This window comes from Physella acuta, unplaced genomic scaffold (assembly GCF_028476545.2).
Source record: "Physella acuta isolate Inbredline_101_S28 unplaced genomic scaffold, ASM2847654v3 ptg000011l, whole genome shotgun sequence".
NCBI lineage: Eukaryota > Metazoa > Mollusca > Gastropoda > Physidae > Physella > Physella acuta.
This window is the reverse complement of record NW_026731531.1, coordinates 163,180-186,123: the sequence shown is the minus strand read 5'-3', so window position 1 is coordinate 186,123 and position 22,944 is coordinate 163,180. Positions and strand designations below refer to the sequence as shown.

General features: G+C 36.8%; 1 protein-coding gene across 1 annotated transcript; it reads left to right on the top strand.

Annotated features, from left to right (window-relative positions):
- The first annotated feature begins 6,650 nt into the window (after window positions 1-6,650).
- On the top strand, window positions 6,651-21,656 carry LOC131932780 (sodium-independent sulfate anion transporter-like). The gene is made up of 17 exons (XM_059289717.1): window positions 6,651-6,802; window positions 10,303-10,502; window positions 10,879-10,981; window positions 11,268-11,576; window positions 11,837-11,916; window positions 12,025-12,173; window positions 12,662-12,837; window positions 13,104-13,176; window positions 13,318-13,429; window positions 14,127-14,323; window positions 14,723-14,781; window positions 14,881-14,952; window positions 15,084-15,186; window positions 15,290-15,382; window positions 15,957-15,997; window positions 16,548-16,647; window positions 21,375-21,656. Exons 1-17 carry the CDS (start codon window positions 6,692-6,694, stop codon window positions 21,449-21,451), a joined length of 2,055 nt encoding a protein of 684 aa, XP_059145700.1. The 5' UTR covers window positions 6,651-6,691; the 3' UTR covers window positions 21,452-21,656.
- The last annotated feature ends 1,288 nt before the right edge of the window (window positions 21,657-22,944 follow it).

Genomic DNA, 22,944 nt, shown 5'->3' with positions numbered 1-22,944 from the left:
TTTTGAACATATTGTTTATATTTGTTTTATTTTTTGTTTTAGTATGTTTGTAGTTAAAATATTAAAACATAAGTTAATTATAATTTTTTTTATTGGTTCTTTATTTGTTATATATTACATTGATTATTAATAGTTTCGACACAAAGTACAACAAAAGATATTTGCATTCGAACCCAACCAAAAGCTTGCAATCTCTGAGAAACCAACCAAACGCGACCAACAATAAACATGTAACAATGAAATTAAAAGAATGTTCCTGTTTCTTCAGTAAAAATAAATTATTGTTAAATATGTAAGCGATTTCATGACATTGTGAACGAAAATTTTTTTTTTTTAAAAACATAACGTGTTAGTTTTCATAAATATTGTCTTAGCTTTCTCTTAGGATCTATTTCTGTCTGTCTGTCCGTCATTTTTAAATGTACCAGCTTGGAAACAGAACAAAACTAAACACAAACACAAAAAAAAACACAAACACAACGCAAGCCCAACACAAACCCAATGCAAACGCAAACTAAAAAAAACCATAAACAAAAATGCAACACGCACACGCAATACGCAAAATCAAAAGAAAAAACAAACATAAACACAATGCAAACACAAATGCAAACGCAAAAAAAAAAACACAAACGAAAACGCAAACGCATAACATAAACACAACTTAAATGCAAACATAAACACATAGCGCTCACAGTCTAGCCCGGGGCGCTAAATCGCACCCGGCCGGGGCGCCAGCAGAACCTTACTCTATTTCTTATAATAAGACACTGCGATGCAAATAAAAAGCATGACACGTGATGTGCTTACTTTTATGGTTCAAAAATATATAGCAATAACGGAATGACTGACACACTACCAGCCCGCTTATATTATAGATTAGCGTACAAGTTCACTAATTTTAACGTAATTATCAATATTTTAAAATAGAACACAATCCCTAAAATTATTCGGTGTTAAAGTGAGAGGCTTGTAGAACACTGTCGTGTATTGAGTTTAATCACATGAATAAAAGGACCCAATCAACCATTGAGTTTAATCACATGAATAAAAGGACCCAATCAATTATCGAGTTTAATCACATGAATAAAAGGACCCAATCAACCATTGAGTTTAATCACATGAATAAAAGGACCCAATCAACTATTGAGTTTAATCATAGGAATAAAAGGACCCAATCAACTATTGAGTTTAATCATAGGAATAAAAGGACCCAATCAACTATTGAGTTTAATCATAGGAATAAAAGGACCCAATCAACCATTGAGTTTAATCATATGAATAAAAGGATCCAATCAACTATTGAGTTTAATCATATGAATAAAAGGATCCAATCAACTATTGAGTTTAATCACATGAATAAAAGGACCCAATCAACTATCGAGTTTAATCACAGGAATAAAAGGACCCAATCAACCATTGAGTTTAATCATAGGAATAAAAGGACCCAATCAACTATCAAGCTTAATCACATGAATAAAAGGACCCAATCAAACGAAATAGAACGAGCACGCGACCATCTTAACGTCAGCGGAACAACCCTTTCCCTCCCCATCCCGTTGATGACGTATTGTGTAGCGTTTAGATTCGCGGCGAATGAAAATAATCAGCGGCTATATCGCTTTTCTGTGAATATAGAAATACCTTCCAGATATCGCAAAAGTATTTTCAATTATGAATTAAAATGTCTTAATTACGTAGAAAAATGAAAACATTGTACATCATAAGTGAACTTGCTATAAATAAATATGCATTGACTTTAAGATGTACTTTTCACTGCATTCTGTAAAATAGTTGTCCAAATAATTGGAGCAGAGATTTGGAACTTATGAAAAATGAACAAGTAATTTAGAGAGGCAACAACATAGATAATCAAAGATTTAAAAATTCTTTTGTTTAATAAAATCGTTTAGCCATTGTCTTTACACGTTTACAAACATTTTTTATCCCATTTTAAGCGCTATTCTATACGAGTTTAATGATATCTTTTAATAAAAAAAACAAACAAAAAAAAACGAATACAATACAAAATAAGATGCTCGGTTAAATAATTCTTTTAAAAAACGTGATAATTTTAGTTTAATTCGATAAATCACTTAATTAAACGTCCTCTTATTCAAATCAAATACACACTGCATGTTTACCAAACTAAAGGATCACTAAACCATTTAATTCGCTAATGGTAATTTATTGAGTTATAATCTTAATGTTTCATTTACATGACATTATAAGAAACGTAACTGTTCTATAAAAATGCACACCCTCGGGCGGTGGGGGGGGGGGTCACACTGAGCAGTATGCACCACTTGGCGACGCCTTTTCCTAACTGCCGACGTCAGCCTTGTCAGGTCTAAATTGCGTTAGCTCAACATTTGAAATGTTGATAACTTTAATGGCCACAGATTTAAGTAAATGGCCTATGTCACTCTACAGTTTGGGAACTGTTTGCACTGTGTTTGTGGCCTATATTATTACATTTATTGCAATCTATGGCGTATGTCACTATACAGTTTGGGAACTGTTTGCACTGTGTTTGTGGCCTATATTATTACATTTATTGCAATCTATGGCGTATGTCACTATACAGTTTGGGAACATGTGGTCTAGATTATTAATTTATTACATTTACTTCAATCTACGGGGTATGTCACTATACAGTTTGGGAACCTGTGGTCTAGATTATTACATCTCCTTAAAGTACCTCTCTGCTCCTGTTTCATGTACGTCACAAGTTCTGCATGAGTTATTTATTCCTGGGCCAACACTGGTGTCATCACTCGTCCTCCACTCCATCAGTGATTGGTTGACTCAGAACATCAGCCTTAGACATATAGGACGGGGGGAAAATTTCTTGGCGAGGTGTCATTCAAAATATGTGTCAACAAAATGTTATGTGTCAAGAAATGTTTTTGTGTCAACAAAATGTTGCGTGTTAATAAAATGTTACATGGCAACAATGTGTTAAAAATTAACAAAATACTTTTACAACAGAACGTCAACATGTGACATTGTGACAACATATTGCTTTATGCGAAAAAAAATGTTACCACCATAGGAAAAGAAATGTTATAAATTTAACTAGTCCTTTTATCCTACACGATGGAATTTTTTTACTTGCTCGTATATACGAAGTATAGAGAAAGTCTTGTAATCGTTGCAAAAAAAAAAATCGAGATTTTTACAAATCTCGTCGTTTTACACCTCGCTGATACGGAAAAACATAATTTTGCAATCTTGTCCGTATGTCTGTGTGTCTGTGTGTCTGTGTGTCTGTGTGTGTGTGTATGTGTGTGTGTGTGTGTGTGTGTGTGTGTGTGTGTGTAAACACGATACCTTGAGTACCGTTACAGCTAGGTTGATGAAATTTCATATATATGTATTTTATCAAAATCTTAGATCCGTATCAACTTTTGAGCGATTTCCGATAACCGGGAGTGGTACTTTTTCTACTTTGAATTTTTCAAAAGCCTATAACTTGAGTATTATTTCAGATAGATAAATGAAATTTCACATATAAGTAAAAGATTAATTATCTACTTCTGTCAAATTTTGAATAATTTCCGTTGACCGGAAGTAGTAATTTACGCCATTTTCGATTTCTCAAAAAAGCGTGTAAATTTATAAAGTACTAATAATATTTTTTCTATGAGATTCTATTCTATTTTTAAAAGTTTAAATAATTAAAAATCATGTCTATATTCCGACTTATATAAGAACTAGGCATGCTGCCCAGCTTCGCTTAGGCTTTCGAAAACATTGAGAATTTGAATGCTTAATTAATTCGCCCGAAGGTCGGTCTACGACCTCAAGAGTTATGAAGAGGTTCCTCCGTGGACATTTTTTTTCGATTTATAACTCATATAAGGTACCGGTCAGTCGAGGTCAGTTTTGACCCCCACATCGTAGACTTTTCGGCCAACCGGCCCCCGTGTTCTGTCGCACCAAGGCAAGATCATGCCAAATTTGAAGCGCCTGCGGCGCCGGGAAGTGCCCTATCGGACACCCGACAATCTAGATCTAGATCTAGATTCCTAAAAGAATTTTTTTTTTAAATTTAGCCCGAGCATAATAAAAAAGAATACATTAACCAAGTTGACTTGCTGTGTCTCGAACCCGCACCACCTGCGTGGTTTAATGTACACTAACATCTCCGCTATTTAGGCACCTTATAAAATACGGAGAATGAAACACGTATTTTAAAATCTTAACTTACGCGAATATGCCTATTCTTTCAAATTAATTTTTTATCCCAAATTAGCCAGTTCCAAACAAAGATTTTGTATAAAATAAATAAGTCTTGAAATAGTTTAGTCCTAATATAGACATTTATTTTTGGAATTGATTTTAGAGAAGTTAGAGTCTAAATCTAGATCTTAGCGTCTACGTCTAGATCTAGTTATTGCGTAGATTTAGATTTAGTCTAGATCTAGAATCTCTAGATCTAGAATCCAAATACATAAAATAAATTTTATGAGTTTAGGCCGGAAAAATTGTATTGTATACATTTCATAGTGTACGTAGATCTAAATCAAATTTGAATGAAATAGTTCATTTCTTTTCATTCTTAACACGGCAGATGACGTCATTAGTTAATGTATAAGCAATAGTGACGTCACAGTTTTATGCGTTCTTTTTCACATATATTAATCCTTTTCCGGTTGCATAAATAATACTGTTTCTCTACATTCGAATACGCCTTTAATTTTTATTTTTCTTCTTTAAGTAAAATTGTGGTTATACATTTAAAACATCTAACATATTATTTTCAACAAAAGTCCGTAAAAAGTTCTCCATATACCGCTGCCGATTCTGACGTGATGTCCGGCGAAAATTTTTTGCGGACAGAGAAAGAGAGAGAGAGAGAGAGAGATGTGCGCACATTGGGCTTTTATAAATTAGGATATTCGAGAAAGTTTAGGGGAGATCACTCCCGGTTTATTTCTTAATTTTTTTTCCCTAATAGAACATTAACTAATCGTGTCAATTTAGGACTTTTTATAGAGTAATTAACATCGACAAAGCAAATTACACTAAGTCAATTTTGTATTTTAAAGTTGACCTCTACTTTTAATACCCCCTCTCCTAAATAAGAACGTGACAATGTAAGACGACTGTCCTGAAGCTAATATTCACTCTCAACCGTCTGGACCATTACTCACAACACATTGTCTGTCTGTGGACTCCTATAACTCAACTTTATCTGACCTGCTGTTTCTTTCCAAACTTTCCAGGTACATTCGTATCCGATGACAACGCAAAAATATTCAACCTTCGTCGCCATACTGATCAAACGATCGCAAGTACTTAATCCAGTAGTTCCCCCTTTTGTTATTAATTTCAATCATATTTTAATTAATTTTTATGGCCAATAATAAACCCAATTAGATTTTAAAATGATATATTCTTGGGTTGTCATCGGAGACTAATATATCTGAAAAGTTTAAATCGAATGGCGATTGAGTAAAGATTGAATTACAAATTTTGTCACAAACAGGTAGAAGTATAGACAGAGGGATGGACAGACAGAAGGACAGACATACACAAAGATAGACAGATAGAAGGATAGACAGATCAAGGATAGACAGACAGAAGGATAGACAGACAGAAGGATAGACAGACAGAAAGACAGACAGACATTAGGGTAGACAGACAGAAGGATAAACGGATAGGATAGACAGACAAAAGGAATTTGTGAATTAAAACAAAGCTTATAAACCGCTCTTCTTCTGCCGTATCTACCTAGCCTCCACCAAAATTAATTAACTTTTACTATGCCGACATGAACATAGAAATATAATTTGTTTGCCTCCTCAAAAAAAGGTTGTGTACATTTCATACGTCATCATATACAGCGTCAAATAGTTCTTTGAGAAACAATTTGATCAAAAATCTTTCTAAACTTCTATCTTTTAAAAGTAGCTATGTTAACATCTTTCACACAAACAAGCGTCAAAAAGTTCGTTGAGAAACAATTTGATCAAAAATCTTTCTAAACTTCTATCTTTTAAAAGTAGCTATTGTAACGTCTTTCACACAAACATGTTTCACCTACAAACACAAACGTAACAAAACCTTTCTTTATATATTTTAAATTTGCAAAAAATTCCCACAAACCATTGTTGTAAGAATTAGGTCTGGGATTATAGGTATTACATTTTTTTTAACCCACTAATAAAAAACAGTGTTATTAAAGCATTCAAAAACATATAACATGCTTAGACCACAATCACGTGATAACAATGGCCGCTCGATGACGCGTTTGTTATTATAGACGGCTCGGTAATAATTTGAGAAGAGGGGAGGGGTGCAATAACTTGAGGAGGGGGGGTGATTCAACAGGGTCTATTAGTTCTAGCCACGATTGGCTGATGCACCTGTCTATAAATGAGCCCTCTGTTTAAAGACAGCACTGCGTACTACTGCGGTTGTTGAACTAGTTCATCACGAGTGTTGGAGCTGGTGAGATATACCTACAGACACGGAATACAACTCGGCTTTTTGTGAGAGACACGAGACTTTACCCTCGCAGGTCTACACGCGAGTACTGCTGCAGATTTTAATTAATTTACCTGCAACCTTCAGTGGTCATCTGGGTGCTATTGATACAATCTGTGGACATTGAGGCACCGGAAGGTTCCAGAACATTGACAATCTGTGGACATTGAGGCACCGGAAGGTTCCAGAACATTGTTAAATGGTCTTCTCGACAGACACAGGGAACCACAAGCCGGACTTGGAGAAAAATGGGGAGCCTATCCCACTTAAGGTGGCGCCCCTGGAGACGTCAGTTCACATGGGAAAAGAGGTGAGGTAAACTAGTTTTAACTAGCCCAAAAGTGGTGAGGTAAACTAGTTTTAACTAGCCAGTGGTGAGGTAAACTAGTTTTAACTAGCCAGTGGTGAGGTAAACTAGTTTTAACTAGTCTAAAAAGCGAGGTAAACTAGTTTTAACTAGCCTAAAAGTGAGGTAAACTAGTTTTAACTAGGCAGTGGTGAGGTAAACTAGTTTTAACTAGCCAGTGGTGAGGTAAACTAGTTTTAACTAGCCAGTGGTAAGGTAAACTAGTTTTAACTAGTCTAAAAAGTGAGGTAAACTAGTTTTAACTAGCCGGTGGTGAGGTAAATTAGTTGTAACTAGTCTAAAAAGTGAGGTAAAGTAGTTTTAACTAGCCAGTGGTGAGGTAAACTAGTTTTAACTAACTAGTGGTGAGGTAACCTAGTTTCAACTAGTCTAAAATGTGAGGTAAACTAGTTTTAACTAGCCTAAAAGTGAGGTAAAATAGTTTTAACTATTCTAAAAGAGGTGTGGTAAAATAGTTTTATCTAGCCCAAAAGAGGTGAGGTAAACTAATTTTAACTAGCCTAAAAGTGATGTAGACTAGTTTCTTAAATTAGCTCACAAAAAAGAGAATGTAGGCATATTGGTGATAACTTTGCAAGTTTATTGGTATTATTATGAACAAGCTATTTATTTTAATTCTTAAGCTCCATACTTTTATGTAGCTTATCACTAGTGAAAAACTGACAAGAACACTTGCGTTACATTCACCTGTCACGTTTGAACATTTATTTGCCAAAAGTCGTGTGTTTTTTTTTTTTGTACATTGAGTGTTCTGAATAGCATTATACTAAAAATATTAAACTAATAAAGAACTTTAATATTACGAGAATTTATGTAGTAAAATCCGCTACTGCAGAGAACTTGAAAGTATTGTATTTTTTGGTTACTTCTCTGTTGATCTTCTGTAACCTTGAGAATTTCTTTCCTTAGAAATACAAACTTTAACGGTAATCATAATTGTTTAATATTTTTATTTTATATTTAACTAGTAATTATTTCAATCGTGTGCAGACATTTTTTTTTTCAGTCTGAAAATGAAAATTGTATAATCAATGCTTAAGCTTCGTATTTTCAATGTAATTTCCACAATTTTTTCCATTTATAACATTGTGACAATACAAAAAAAAAAAAAAAATAACAAAAAAAAAATAACAAAAAAAAAAAAAAAAAAAAAAAAAAACAACTCAAGTGCATTGTATAGTATTTTTTTTCTCTATATAGTGTTGTCACATAAATTACTCAAAAACAACATGACATGGTACTTAAATGATAAAAAAATACGAAACGGAAAAAACCTAAGTGTATTGTATTTTTTTTCTCGATAGCGTTTTCTCATAAATTAACCCAAAACAACATGGTACTTAAATGATATAAAAAACATTCAACCAAGTTTTATAATTACACATGTTTTAATGACCCTGTACCATTTTAAAAATAATATTCTCTCTCCTTTGAGAGCCAGTTTGAGTATGTTGCCCCGGGGATCGAATTTTCTGTTTGATTCGTAGGTCGGTAGGGCCTACAGTTGTACCCTTAATAAGCAGGATTAAAACTGTAGGGCCCTACCGACCTACGAATCACACAGAAAATGATGACGTCACGTAACATCAGTGTCGGCATGTTGGAAGCATTTGTGACGCGGCTAACTGTAAACATCCAATGTTTTGGAAGGTTGCTGTAAACATCCAATGTTTTGGAAGGTTGCTAGAAAGAAATATCTATGTCACGTGCACTTATAAAACTAACGCTGAAATGAAAAAGAAACCAGAAATTTAATAGCATCTCTGTGCCCTCTCTCTCTTTCTCCCTCTCCGTCATTGCCTTCTCCCTGCCTCACTTTCTCTCTGGCGCTCTTTAACAGTTCAACAGATAAAGAAATAACGTTTTTTTTGTAAATGTAGCTTAAAATCAATTTTAACAATCAAATAACCACCAGCTCTTTATTAAATTATGATATTGTTATATATATATATATATATATATATATATATATATATATATATATATATATATATATATATATATATATATATATATATATATATCAGAGGCGTAGCGACCCTTCCCGGCGCCTGGGGACAAACTTTTCGATTTGCACCCCCCCCCCCTTCAAACTTTCAATTTGCACCCCCCTCAACCTTTCAACTTATTTTTCCAACCCATTTTGGCGCCCCCTAAGCTCGGCGCCCGGGGACATTTGTCCCCCCCCCCCCGCTACGCTACTGATATATATATATATATATATATATATATATATATATATATATATATATATATATATATATATATATATATATATATATATATATATGTATATATATATATATATATATATATATATATATATATATATATATATATATATATATATATATATATATATATATATATTAAAGGTAGGAGGTTGACATAGCTAAGTTGGCCAAAAAAAAAAATTTTCTCCTCTCCAAATAAAATGAAAAAGCGTCAACTTTATTTCTTATTTTCTTAACACATAAGTATACCTTCGAGAAATTGGAGTGTAGCCAATATAGGCTGTTAAAAATAGCTTGACTCGAATTTCTAAGCCTGGTAGATACAATAGAACTCCCTTCACAGATGAAACACAAATGGCTCGCCCGTGATGTAGGGGCAGGTAACTGTCATAAAATATAGGCCGTTGTTTTCATAAGCTATTTCCCTTGTACCGCATGAGCGAATCGCTGTTACGGGATTTTTGTGAAGTAAAAAATGTTTAATTGAAATGGAATATAAATGGGATTAATTTTGCGTGGGAAGTGAAAACGAAAAAAAAATTATCAATTATTAAAAGTACAATAATATTCGTAATATAAAGCAGAACTAAGTTTGGTTAATACATACATTACACTACACAGGTCATAGCTATTTTTTTTTACTTACACAATGCAATGACAAAATAAATAAAATAAACACTTAGCATAACAATGGTATCACTGAATGTTAGCTGAGCTGATTGTTATATTCTAGCCCTCGAATAGATCGATAAGGTTTGTCTTTCAATGACGTCGCACACATATAGGTGGGGAGGAGGGAGGTAAGTGGAAAAGATCGGTTTGACTCGTAATGCATGGTTAAGGGCAGTGGAGGGGGGGGGGGGGGGGTTACACATAAACGTAGCATACATATTCTAATTTAATTTAATAAAATACAATAGCGCAAATAACGCATGAACTTAATGTTTTTATTTTATTTAGCGGGTGGTGTGAATTATTCAGGGGGCGGATGGGGAGGGGTGTATATTTTTATTTTTGTGGCTACGTATAGCGGAAGTTTGGAGTAAATATCGGCTACAACCACACGAATTTTTTTTTGCTAACGACTTCACCCCCCCCCCCCCCCCCCGTGTGCCGAGGCTTACCACTGTGTAAATAGTTTCTCTTCTCTCTATTCTTCCAATAACCCAATCTCACCCCCCCCCCCCCTCCCATCTTTAACCCCAACAGCCCCACGAGAATGGAGTCAACGGGTCAGCCAAGCACGACCCCCCAGAGAAAAAGTTTGAGATCGACTACGGTTTTGGTGACGAGTTGACCCGCCCGCCCCTGCCCGTCAAGGAGCATGTCAAGAATTGTTGCAGGAGTTGTTTCTCCTTGGACACCCTCAAGAGTCGCTTCCCCATCATAACATGGCTGCCGCAATACAAGTAAGTAATCGCAGGCTTGTTAACAAGGTATACAGTGGCATCGGAGTGAAGCATTCTATGATAGAAATTTAGAACCAGTGGCCAGCTTTCTTGTAAAAACTATTGGACAGGTTGTCATGTTTTTCATTGAAAATTTAGCCAGTGTTTCTTGACATGATGATTTTTTTTTTAAATATTGGTATGTCCTTCAAATTAAAAAAAAAATAGGAAAAAAAAAACATACGTTGTCACCTGCTGTCACCGCACATGTCATTGAACTTGTTTCTCTAGTTTATCACTGTTTTCCCCAGAATGTTTCCAACATACATTGTTTCATATCTTGTTTATCAGATTGATTCTAGTTATTGTGGTAATGTTTTTCACCTTTCCCGTGCAGTTTGTTCAAGATGCAGTGTGACATCATCGCTGGTATAACCGTTGGTCTGACCGTCATCCCTCAGAGTCTGGCTTATGCTGGCATCGCGGGGCTGCCCCCTGTGGTAGGGCTTAAAACTTCTCTTAAAACTTCTCTTAAAACTTCTGTTAAAACTTCTGTTAAAACTTCTCCCAAGCACCTGGTGTTTTCATATCTTGCATAACTCGAAATTAGCATCTGTAGAAGTATAAACAATCAAACACACACACACACAATATATATATATATATATATATATATATATATATATATATATATATATATATATATATATATATATATATATACACCCCTTAACAACAAGTTGTACTTGTAAATTATCAGAAACCATTTTCCCCCTATACTTACAGTACGGCCTGTACTCCTCCTTCATATGCACGTTTGTCTACACTTTGATGGGCTCAGCTAAGGACATCACCATCGGCCCCAGCGCTATCGCCTCCCTCATCACCGCATCCTTCGCCACCTCCGTCTCCCCCACCCTGCCCAACGGGGACAAGGACGCGACCTTGGCCATCCTGCTCTCTTTCACCACCGGACTTATCTTCATCGCCATGAGCGCCCTCAAACTTGGCATCATCGTCAGCTACATCTCCTTACCTGTCATCAACGCTTTCTCCTCGGCCGCCGCCATCACCATTGCCGTCAGCCAGATCAAGGTGAGTCAGAGTCAGCACCATCGTGTTGGGTACTGTAAAGTGAGAAACGCTTAGATTTTTGTATCTTTCACAAAACTATTAGTTCTGGCGTTAAAAGTATTAGGTGGATTCACTTCTGAATTGGGTTGCAAATGTTTAGACAAGCTGTATCAGTTCGTTGATTCGGGAAATTATCTGCAATGTTACATGGAAAAAAAACATGGACAAAAGCACATTGCTGTATTAGACCTAATTATCCTATTCATGTTTTTCTGTTTCAGACATTACTTGGCCTAAAGGGAATTCCCAACGATTTCATAGACAGCTTGAATGAGATTGGCAAAAAGTTGTATCTTACAAAGTAAGAGGTTGACAAATTAAAGTCAGTTAAAGATTTCATGCATATGTTATGACCCCCTCCCCCCGTACTGACCAATAACACGTGATCTCACTTGTATTTTCTACACAGCGTGTGGGACCTGACCATGGGCATGACCTGTATCGTTGTTGTGGTTCTCTTGAAAAAACTGCGAGAGATCAAGTGGAAAAACAACCCCGACAAACCACCATCCATGGGGGTGATGCTGTTGCGGAAATGTATTTTCATTTCTGGCGCTAGTAAGTCAATTCTAGTCAAACTCCCATCACCTATTTAAGGTATCCTTCATATTTGAAGAAAGAATGTTAAATTCTAATAAATAACTTTTTTTTCCCAAAATTCTACGCACGAGAAGTATTTTTTCTGGACTCGGTTAGTATGCGATGACGTCGCCAGTTCTGTTAATGATGACGTCACCAGTTGTGTTAACGATGACGTCAACTGTTACGTTAACGATGACTTTGCCAGCTCTGTTAACGATGACGTCACCAGTTATGTTAACGATGACGTCACCAGTTCTGTTAACGATGACGTCATCAGTTTTGTTAACGATGACGTCACCAGTTCTGTTAACGAAGAAGTCACCAGTTCTGTTAACGATGACGTCACCAGTTATGTTAACGATGACGTCATCAGTTTTGTTAACGATGACGTCACCAGTTCTGTTAACGAAGAAGTCACCAGTTCTGTAAACGATGACCTCACCAACGAATGCCCTATTCTGCAGGCTCTACAGCCATCGTGGTCATCCTGGCGGCCATAGTCCTGTACATCCTGGAGACCAACGGCATCCACGCCATCACACCCACGGGTAAAATCAAGCCAGGGATGCCAGACTTCCAGCCCCCCAAGTTCGACATCCACATCGGCAACTTGACCGTCACAACAGCCGAAGCGTTTGCTGTGAGTAGTCTGACATTACAAATCTACAAACATTTCTCTAATTTAAAAATAAACTATTCGCGTTAAATAGTGCTGATCAATTTGTATCAATATTTAAATGTCTATAAGTGACTAAAAGTTTAAAACCCGCTGCAATAGTGCTGAAAATATATTAAATGTAAGCTAAATTCACAGAAAATCTGTTTCTTCTCTAGTTCACAGTTTTATAGATAACATTTTTTTCAAAAGAAAGCAATGTTTAAAAAATGGATTTCTTCTACCTACAGAAACTTGGTGCCGGGATAGGAATTGTGCCGATCATCTGTCTCATAGAGGCCATGTCTGTAGGAAAATATTTCGGTAGGTTTTGATAATTTGTTTTATAGAATCCATGCCTGTAAGAGAAGTGGTTGGTACGTTCTAAAAAATGTCGACTGCAATGTTTGACACAACAGTTCAACAAATATATTAGAGTCAAACTTTTTTTTTATCTGACAACAGCCCGGGTTAATCAGTACAAGCTGGACCCTACTCAGGAACTTTTGGCCTACGGTATCGGCAACATTCTGACGTCATTCTTTCAAGGCTACACCATCACGGGGACTTTCTCCAGGTACGGTCACGTGGACGGACAACTACGGTAGAAGTCATACAGAACTTTAATCTACGGACATCTACGGTAGAAGTCATACAGAACTTTAAATATAAGTGTATATGTGTACTCACGTCTACGGACAACTACGGTAGAAGTCATACAGAAATTTAAATATAAGTGTATATGTGTACTCACGTCTACGGACATCTACGGTAGAAGTCATACAGAAATTTAAATATAAGTGTATATGTGTACTCACGTCTACGGACATCTACGGTAGAATTTAAACAGAAATCTAATTATAAGTGTTTGTATGTACTCATGTAAATTCTACAACCACTGAATTCATAGTGTTCACTTAACGTAGTTATAATCTAAGTAGATTTTGATGAAAATATTCGCGGAGAATGTCTGTGTCCTGGTCAGATGAGGCCCGATAGTTGGGGACCGCAAATCTTCTAGGAGAGAAAACACTAAAATCAAACAACTGCTGCCTTGTCGGTTGTTCTTGGTTGGACAAAGGCTATGGCAGCAAAACCATAAAGAAAAGCAGGCTGAAATCTGAGTGGAAGGCCTACATGGCGCTTAAAGGGTTGACACATAATACTTAATTCTGTGGGAGGAAAACCCAATCCAACATCACAGTTATGAACGTAGAACAAGCAGAAGAAGTTCTTTGTCATTCTTTAGGGATTTTTGTTTGTCCACATTCCAGGACAGCTATCAATGCCCAGTGTGGGGTCAAGACACCTTTAGGCTGCATCCTCACCGGTGTCATCGTCATCATCTCCCTGTTTTTCCTGACCCCCCTCTTCTACTACATCCCCAAATGTGCTCTGGCCGCCGTCATCATAGCCGCTGTCTTGGCCATGGTGGACTTTACCACAATCAAGATGATCTACAAGGCCAACAGTGAGTGACGTGTTTTGTATTGTTGTTTTAATAGAATTATTTATAAGAAATATTCTAAGAACCATACACCTGATTTACTTTCTCATAATTTTTTTTTTAAATTTAATTAACTCTTCTTGTTTATCCGAAGTTAATACACCATTCTGTAGAATGTTATTTAGACATTTAATATAATTTTTCTTTAGAAAAAAAAAATCCTGTTAAATCATAGCAGGTATTTTATTTATTGTTCACATTCTACTTAAACTTTATACTGAGTGGGTGTGACAGAAAGAAAGAGCCAGCTACATAAAGTTATTACCAAAATAATATTTTTCTACGAAGATTATAAGTTGTAGATTAGCGAATGAAATAGCTTGGCTTACTTTTGGTTAAATCACGTGATGTATTTACTTCCAGAGCTTGATCTGCTGCCTTACGCCATCACCTTCATCTGTACGTTGGTCATTGGCATCCAGGTATGATACGTCCTTTCAACTCGCATGCTCAAACTCATTGATACAGTTAGTTTTTGTTGAACATTTTAGACAACTGTCAATTATTCTTTCTTTTTTCAGTGGGGAATCTTCGTTGGCATCGGTGTGTCGCTCTTCATTCTCCTTTACCCCATCTCAAGACCCAAAATTTTAGTAAGTTGTTTCTTCTACAAAATTTACTGATTGAGAAAACTACTTTTTTTTCATTAACATGTGATTAATAAGTTACCAAATTTTTAAAAAATCTCTTACTTTTGTTGTCAAATGTTGTCTATAACTTTCAGTTCTCCAGCCAACAAGGATTTTTTATCGTGACCCCCACACATGGACTGACCTTTCCTGGAGCTGAGTTCCTGGAGATTAAGGCACTGGACAAGGCTTTGGAGGGTGAGAAAATATTTAGTTATTATTAGATGTTGTATTAAATGTCATTTTATTCTAAGGTAACTGTATATTTAAAATATATATTTTGAAAACATTTTTTCTTCAGTTGAAAAACCAAATAATGTGATCTTGAACATGGAACACGTCTCAAACATCGATTTCTCGGCAGCCCAGTCCCTCAGGTCTCTCATAGTGGAGTGTGAATTCCATGGGATGAAGTTGATTCTTGCACAGGCACAGGTGAGTTCCATGGGATGAAGTTGATTCTTGCACAGGCACAGGTGAGTTCCATGGGATGAAGTTGATTCTTGCACAGGCACAGGTGAGTTCTATGGGATGAAGTTGATTCTTGCACAGGCACAGGTGAGTTCCATGGGATGAAGTTGATTCTTGCACAGGCACAGGTGAGTTCCATGGGATGAAGTTGATTCTTGCACAGGCACATGTGAGTTCTATGGGATGAAGTTGATTCTTGCACAGGTATAGGTGAGTTCCATGGGATGAAGTTGATTCTTGCACAGGCACAGGTGAGTTCCATGGGATGAAGTTGATTCTTGCACAGGCACAGGTGAGTTCCATGGGATGAAGTTGATTCTTGCACAGGCACAGGTGAGTTCTATGGGATGAAGTTGATTCTTGCACAGGCACAGGTGAGTTCCATGGGATGAAGTTGATTCTTGCACAGGCACAGGTGAGTTCCATGGGATGAAGTTGATTCTTGCACAGGCACAGGTGAGTTCCATGGGATGAAGTTGATTCTTGCACAGGCACAGGTGAGTTCCATGGGATGAAGTTGATTCTTGCACAGGCACAGGTGAGTTCCATGGGATGAAGTTCATTCTTGCACAGGCACAGGTGAGTTCCATGGGATGAAGTTGATTCTTGCACAGTTACAGGTGAGTTCCATGGGATGAAGTTGATTCTTGCACGGGTGAGTTCCATGGGATGAAGTTGATTCTTGCACAGGTATAGATGTAAAAATACGGACATAGTGGTTTGCTACATCGAGATACAATATTTTTCCTTTCTTTGCATGTCTCCAGCTACTAGACTCGTGGGTTCCCACCTGGTTTTTGCCTCTGGTCACCTTGAAACACCTTTGTGTAGATGAGGTGTGCTGTACGGAACCGAACTCGCAGCTTTCGGGTTATAATTTTAACATTCTACCGCTAGACCACTTCTTCACCACCCCCTCTTAAGTATGTTCAAACATACCAAGAAAGAAGTCAACGGCGTATATGGCGCATAACAAATTGACATGTAGTATTTAATTTTGATTGGAGGAAACCCTTTATAGCATTACAATTAAAAACACAGAAGAAAAACACATAGTACTTGTTTAAATGTATCTTTATATATTTCAGAAACGGGTTCGACGCCAACTCAAGATTGCCAAAATTGCCAACCTTGTGCTGGTCAAAACAATACAGGACGCCATTGACAAGTTTTCTAAGCCGTCAATGGGTCAGTATGTCAGAAATAGTGTACACCATTTTCTGTGGTACACATTTGCTTTTTTGACAACATTGTGTATGGTGTACACATAACACCAATATTAAGTAGTATATATATATATATATATATATATATATATATATATATATATATATATATATATATATATATATATATATATATATATATATATATATATATATATATATATATATATATATATATATATATATATATATGTATATATATATGTATATATATATATGTTTATATATATATATATATATATATATATATATATATATATATATATATATATATATATATATATGAGTTGTGTACACAACGCGTCTTTATCAATCTATGATATCGATGTATTTAAGGTCCTTATAGACGTGCTTATATAACCCCTTTTACATGTGTTTATATACCCCTATTGTATATATATATATATATATATATATATATATATATATATATATATATATATATATATATGGCTATATACCCGATCCAGTGGCGGAACTAGAAATCAAAGGCTCCCCCGCAAAGAAAAAACTAGGGCCCCCTATATATATATATATATATATATATATATATATATATATATATATATATAGGAGGCCATATAAATATATATATATATATATATTTATATATATATAATCTATATCCAGAGCAATTTAGTCTACTTCCTTGCAATATATAACCATTCTGAGAGAACAAATCAGAAAAATTTTAGTCCAACCTTATTTTGAGTATAGAAAGTGACACAAACATGCTGGTCAAAAATATATAAAGACGTTAGCTTGATTGTTTATTGATATGTTTATTTTTTTCATTTTTGGCTTTTTTAATATCAATTTTGAAAACATTGATTTTTATATATATACTATTGTATAGTACGTCTTATTTAAGTAACAATTCAGAGAATCAATTGCTTTTTAATATACATAGTACAAAACTATTTAAATGAGCTTCGTGGGCATCCCTATTTTAAAGAAGGGCAGTAAGTCATGGAAGTAGTGTGAATTTTTGCGTACCTTTTAAACTATAGCTCTTGTAGATTTTAAAATATTTTTCTACGCAACAATCTCTGCTATAGTAGACCTGTTGTTTTTTTTTTTTTTTTTTTTTTACAAAACCACCTTCAAGATGCATGAAAAACATAATTTTTGAAAAAAAAAATCATTGTTTTTTGGTCGGAACTGGGCCCCTAAACGTCCTGGGCCCCCCCGCATTGCGGGGTCTGGCGGTATGGTAGTTCCGCCCCTGACCCGATCCCATAATGTGGTTATAAAACTCCTAAATATGTTTTTCTACACTTCTTCCTTTATTTATGTGCTTTTATACTTCCCGCCTTATATGAGTGGTTATACGTCTCATTTTATATGTGGTTATATAACCCCATTACATATGTTATTTCCTATATACAATCTGTCATTCAAAACTAAATCTTAGAGCAATCGTATAATAGTAGCTAAAGGTTAAGAAAATCGGCTGCACTATTGCCAGTGGCGTAGCTAGGGGAGGGAGGGGGGTCGCCCAAAAGGGGTAGAAAAATTAATTGAAAAGCTTATTTTAAGCTGAAGTATTTAATTATATAATGTCAAAGTTACGAAAATAAACGACTTCAAGGCGTTTCACACCGATTTAACTGCACCGAAAAAGAAAATCTAATCGGACAGTAACTGGTAAGAAGCTACACAAACCTTTTCAATTTATTTACTTGTGGGGGGGGGGGGGCGCTTTTTCAAAGACAGGAATAACTATAAATATCATGGAAGGGAGGGGCGCAAAAATGTACATTCCGCCCCGGGCGCCGGAATCGGTCGCTACGCTTCTGACTATTGCCGTGCCTTTTACTAAAAATGTGTCATCAATGGTGCCCTGTCAAAACGGCCCGGGACAAATCGGCCCCGTCAAAACGGCCCCGTTAATACGACCCCGTCAAATCGACTCCCGACAAACCGACCCCGTCAAAATAGCCCCGTCAAAAGGGCCCCGACTTATTGGCTCCCGTCAAATGGGCTCCCGTCATATTGACTTGCGACATATAGGCTCCCGACAAATGGGCTCCCGATATTTAGGCTCCCGACAAATGGACTCCCGACATATTAACCCCTGACAAATAGGCTCAGGACATATTGGCTCCCGACAAAGCGGCTCCCGACATATTGGCTCCCGGCAAATGGGCTCACGACATTTTGGCTACCGACAAATGGGCTCCCGACATATTGGCTCCCGGCAATTGGGCTCCCGACATATTGGCTTTTGACAAAATGACTCCCGACATATTGGCTCCAGAAAAATAAATGATATGACCACTATTGGCATAAAAGTAACCATTGTGTCCTACCTCCAATACCACCATAACCTCTTTTTAATGCCCGAATGAAATTATTTTTTCATGAACCAACATTAATTCACAAACAAATCGAGCCCTTAACAGCTAAATTCCACCAATTCTAAAGTTTTGATAATGTTTAATTTACAACAGAAAAGATCTTCTGTTGCTTAAAAGCGAGCACAGAAGTGTAAATGTATGATATACATGATGTTAACATGATAACAGCATTTTGTTTTGATAACCTACAAGCACAGTGGCGTAGCGAGGTCGGGTGTCACACCGTGCGGCACTTAATGGTGTCACCACCCCCCCCCCAGAGGCGTTGCGACCCTTCCCGGGGACAAACTTTCAAGTTTTCGATTTGCACCCCCCCCCCCCAAACTTTCGATTTGCACCCCCACCCCTCAACTTTTTCTCTATATATTTTGCTATTTTTTGCCTTGGTGTCACCCCCCTAAATGGTGTCACCCGGTGCGGTCCGCACCCCCCGCCCCCCCCCCCCTCGCTACGCCCCTGTACAAGCATGTTGCAGTTAGGAAGGTACAGCGTGGACCTTTCTCCCCACACAATGAGTTGGAACAGCCTATAACCGACTCAATTACGGATGTCATAGATAGATGACCCTTAAATTAAAACATACTATATTTTATAATAGATAAACTAATATAAAAATAAGGCCTGCCGAACAAGAGATGCATACGTTGTATTACATAAGAGTGTTGGATAAGCTAACTCTAAAGAATATTGATGAAGGGGTTCCGCTGGCAGATGTCATATTCAATGAGACCGCTTTGCCGGGAGACTTAGTCTCTACAGAAACGATATTGTCAGTGCAGTGGCGTAGCTAGGATTTTTGGGCCCCTATGCAAAAATTATCACACACATATATATGTGTGTGTGTGTGTGTGTGTGTGTGTGTGTGTGTGTGTGTGTGTGTGTGTGTGTGTGTGTGTGTGTGTGTGTGTGTGTGTGTGTGTGTTGGCCTACATAGGCCTAAAATTTATATATATGCCACATACTGGTACACGTACGTGTTTAAGCTTTAATCACTGCTGACTTAATAGTAACGATGTTTATCTACAGTCTGTTTATAATACAGTTGGATGTAGCATTGTTTTCTTTATAGTTTACGTTTACGTCGTGGTGTCACCCCCCCCCCCCCCCCCCCTCTTGATATAATTTTCTATTTGTACTTAGAAGACTATTTAACTTTAACTAATGGATCTGGAAAATAGCATTTCATTCTATAAATTTTACAATTTTTTGCCTTTGGTGTCACCCCCCCCCCCCTAAATGGTGTCACCCGTTGCGGTCCGCACCCCCCGCCTCGCCTTCGCTACGCCTCTGCGTTAGGCTACAGAGGAGTTAAACGAAGAGATCAACTTCTACTTACGATGGATATTTTTTTAGTATATAAATATTCTGAAGGCAACATTTTGTATTTTATATGTCCTGATTTTGTATTTATACTATATTATTATGCTTGCCTACTACTGCTAAAAAGTTTATTTATAGGCTGATTCTCTCAATGTCTTGCACGACAAAGTGATATAGCCTGTAGTGTTATTATAACGATTGGGCTCTGTTTGACCCACAAACACTGAATCCCACTGCCGAAAAGGTGGGGGGGGGGGGCTTTTTGGAACTTTTAACCTTTTTCTTTTTTAAAATTATTTATATGTAACAAATATTAAAATTCCATTGTAAAAATTTTAATTTTTTATGAGGGAAAAGGGCCCCTATGTGCCTTGGGCCCCCATGCCTTGCTTACGCTAGCTTTACGGTAGCTACGCCACTGTGTCAGTGGTCCTTTTGTCTGGAGCCAAATTGACAGGAGCCTTTTTGTCGGGAGCCAAAATGACGCTAGCCTATTTGTCGGGAGTCGTAATGACGGGGGCCGTTTTGTGGAGAAACTAAATGGCGGGAGCCTATTTGTCGGGAGTCGTAATGACGGGGGCCGTTTTGTGGAAAAAACTAAATGACGAGAGACTATATGTCTGGAGCCAAAATGACGGGAGCCTATTTGTTAGGAGCCTTATTGACTGGAGCCCTTTTGTCGGGAGCCTATATAACGGGAGCCTATTTGTCGGTAGCCTAAATGACGGGAGCCTATTTGTCGGGAGCCTATATGACGGGGTCCATATGTCGCTGGCCCTTTTGACGGGGCCGATTTGACGGGGTCGTTTTGACGGGGTCGTTTTGTCGGGGTCGTTTTGACGGGGCCGTTTCGTCATTGGCCGAATTGACGCCGCACGGTCATCAATATGGCACTAACATGACATTTACATATGATTATCATGACATCAATATGGCACTAACATGACATTTACATATGATGATCATGACATCAATATGGCATTAACATGACATTTCTCCTCCTCCCTAGATTCTCACGAGTTTGAGGTCCCTCCCCCCAACGAAAACAATGGAGCGGACGATGCTTTCATCATGAGCCGCCTATAAGAGGACATTATACATGTGTACATATCTGTACATAGGATACCTCACTTGTAAAGTTGACAGGACATGTGTACAAAGATAAAACGCTTAAAAGAAAACGTTGCAAATGCAACTTAAAGTTGACATATATCAAATCTACAAAACATTTTAGCCGTATGAAAAGTGTAAAGAAGTCTAGTATATATTTTAGCCGTATGAAAAGTGTAAAGAAGTCTACACTACATGTTAGCCATATGAAAAGTGTGTAAAGAAAGCAAGCTTAGATGCAACATAAAACCAATAAGTTAATGAACTATGTGATAATCTTTGTATATAAAGAATTTTTAGGCAATTATGGCGTCTACGAAAGATGGTAATTCCCCCCCCCCCCCCCAATACTCTTCCACTTTGGCCTAATTCACCCTATTTTTTCCTCGTCCCCCCCCCCCCTCACCCTACGTAGACAATACCTTCTATAGCTAGTATTGTGTAAATGTATGCTATATTGCAATGGTGAAAATGTATAAACAATTAATTTTTTTCCTAAATAACTGTTATTTAAATACAAAAAGTAGATTCAAAATTCAGTTTTACAATACATCTCCGTGTGGACTTTCCCATTGGCTGACCCCTAAAGTATTCAAGTCGAGTATTTAGTTAGGCGTATATCGCGTTAAAATATTTATACTGGATTATGTATATTTTAAGAAGTGATCCCTATTAATTGGGATAACTCATCCAAGATGACATGTATGTAAGAGTTATGCGACTTTTTTTATGGATGAGGAAAACGGGCTAAAGCTAGATGTTTTTTTTTCAAGGAGTTGGTTCCATTGTTAAAGCGCAGTATTTGTACACAGACTTGGCATCATTATAACTAGAAACTTTTATTTTTCTAGAATACTCTAATCTTCTATAAAAGATAACGACATACATAAAGACAGCGACACATATAAAGATACAATACAGATAGATATACAGATATCAACACACATAACCATGACACAAATATGCCCCCTGTCTCGCTTGAATGTATGTCTGTATATAATAATTTATGTAAACTTTCTATGTGAAGTAACTGAAACGAATCGCGTAGTACTGACTTACATTGCTGTGTTCTTTAGTGTAAGCTATACCCTTATCTCTCACCCCCCCCCCCACCCCAGTTGTGAGGGTCTAGCTCAGGTTGGGGTGATTGACATGTCACTAATGACTGACACACATTATAGGTTGTCACTAATGACTGACATAGTTTACATATTGACAGCAGTCACTAATGACTGACGGAGATACTAAACAAACAAAATATAGTTAAATAACTTGTTATGTGATACCTATTTTAAAAGACGTATTACTTCTGATACATGTATTATTGAGTGAAAATCGCTCGGATATTGGGCTAAATTATGCTTATGTCAGTTTTTAAATAGGAGATAGCAAATTGTTACATAATTATTATCTAGCATTTCTTCTTAGAATACGAAGATCAACATAATTTGTCGATCAGTTTAAGAGAA

What these genes read in the sequence shown, in the direction of transcription:
- LOC131932780 (XM_059289717.1), top strand. Translation starts at nt 6,692, where the DNA reads ATGGTCTTCTCGACAGACACAGGGAACCACAAGCCGGACTTGGAGAAA. An exon ending in CAGTTCACATGGGAAAAGAG is followed by an intron (nt 6,803 to 10,302) that starts GTGAGGTAAACT and finishes TAACCCCAACAG; the next exon opens with CCCCACGAGAATGGAGTCAA. An exon ending in ATCACGGGGACTTTCTCCAG is followed by an intron (nt 13,430 to 14,126) that starts GTACGGTCACGT and finishes TCCACATTCCAG; the next exon opens with GACAGCTATCAATGCCCAGT.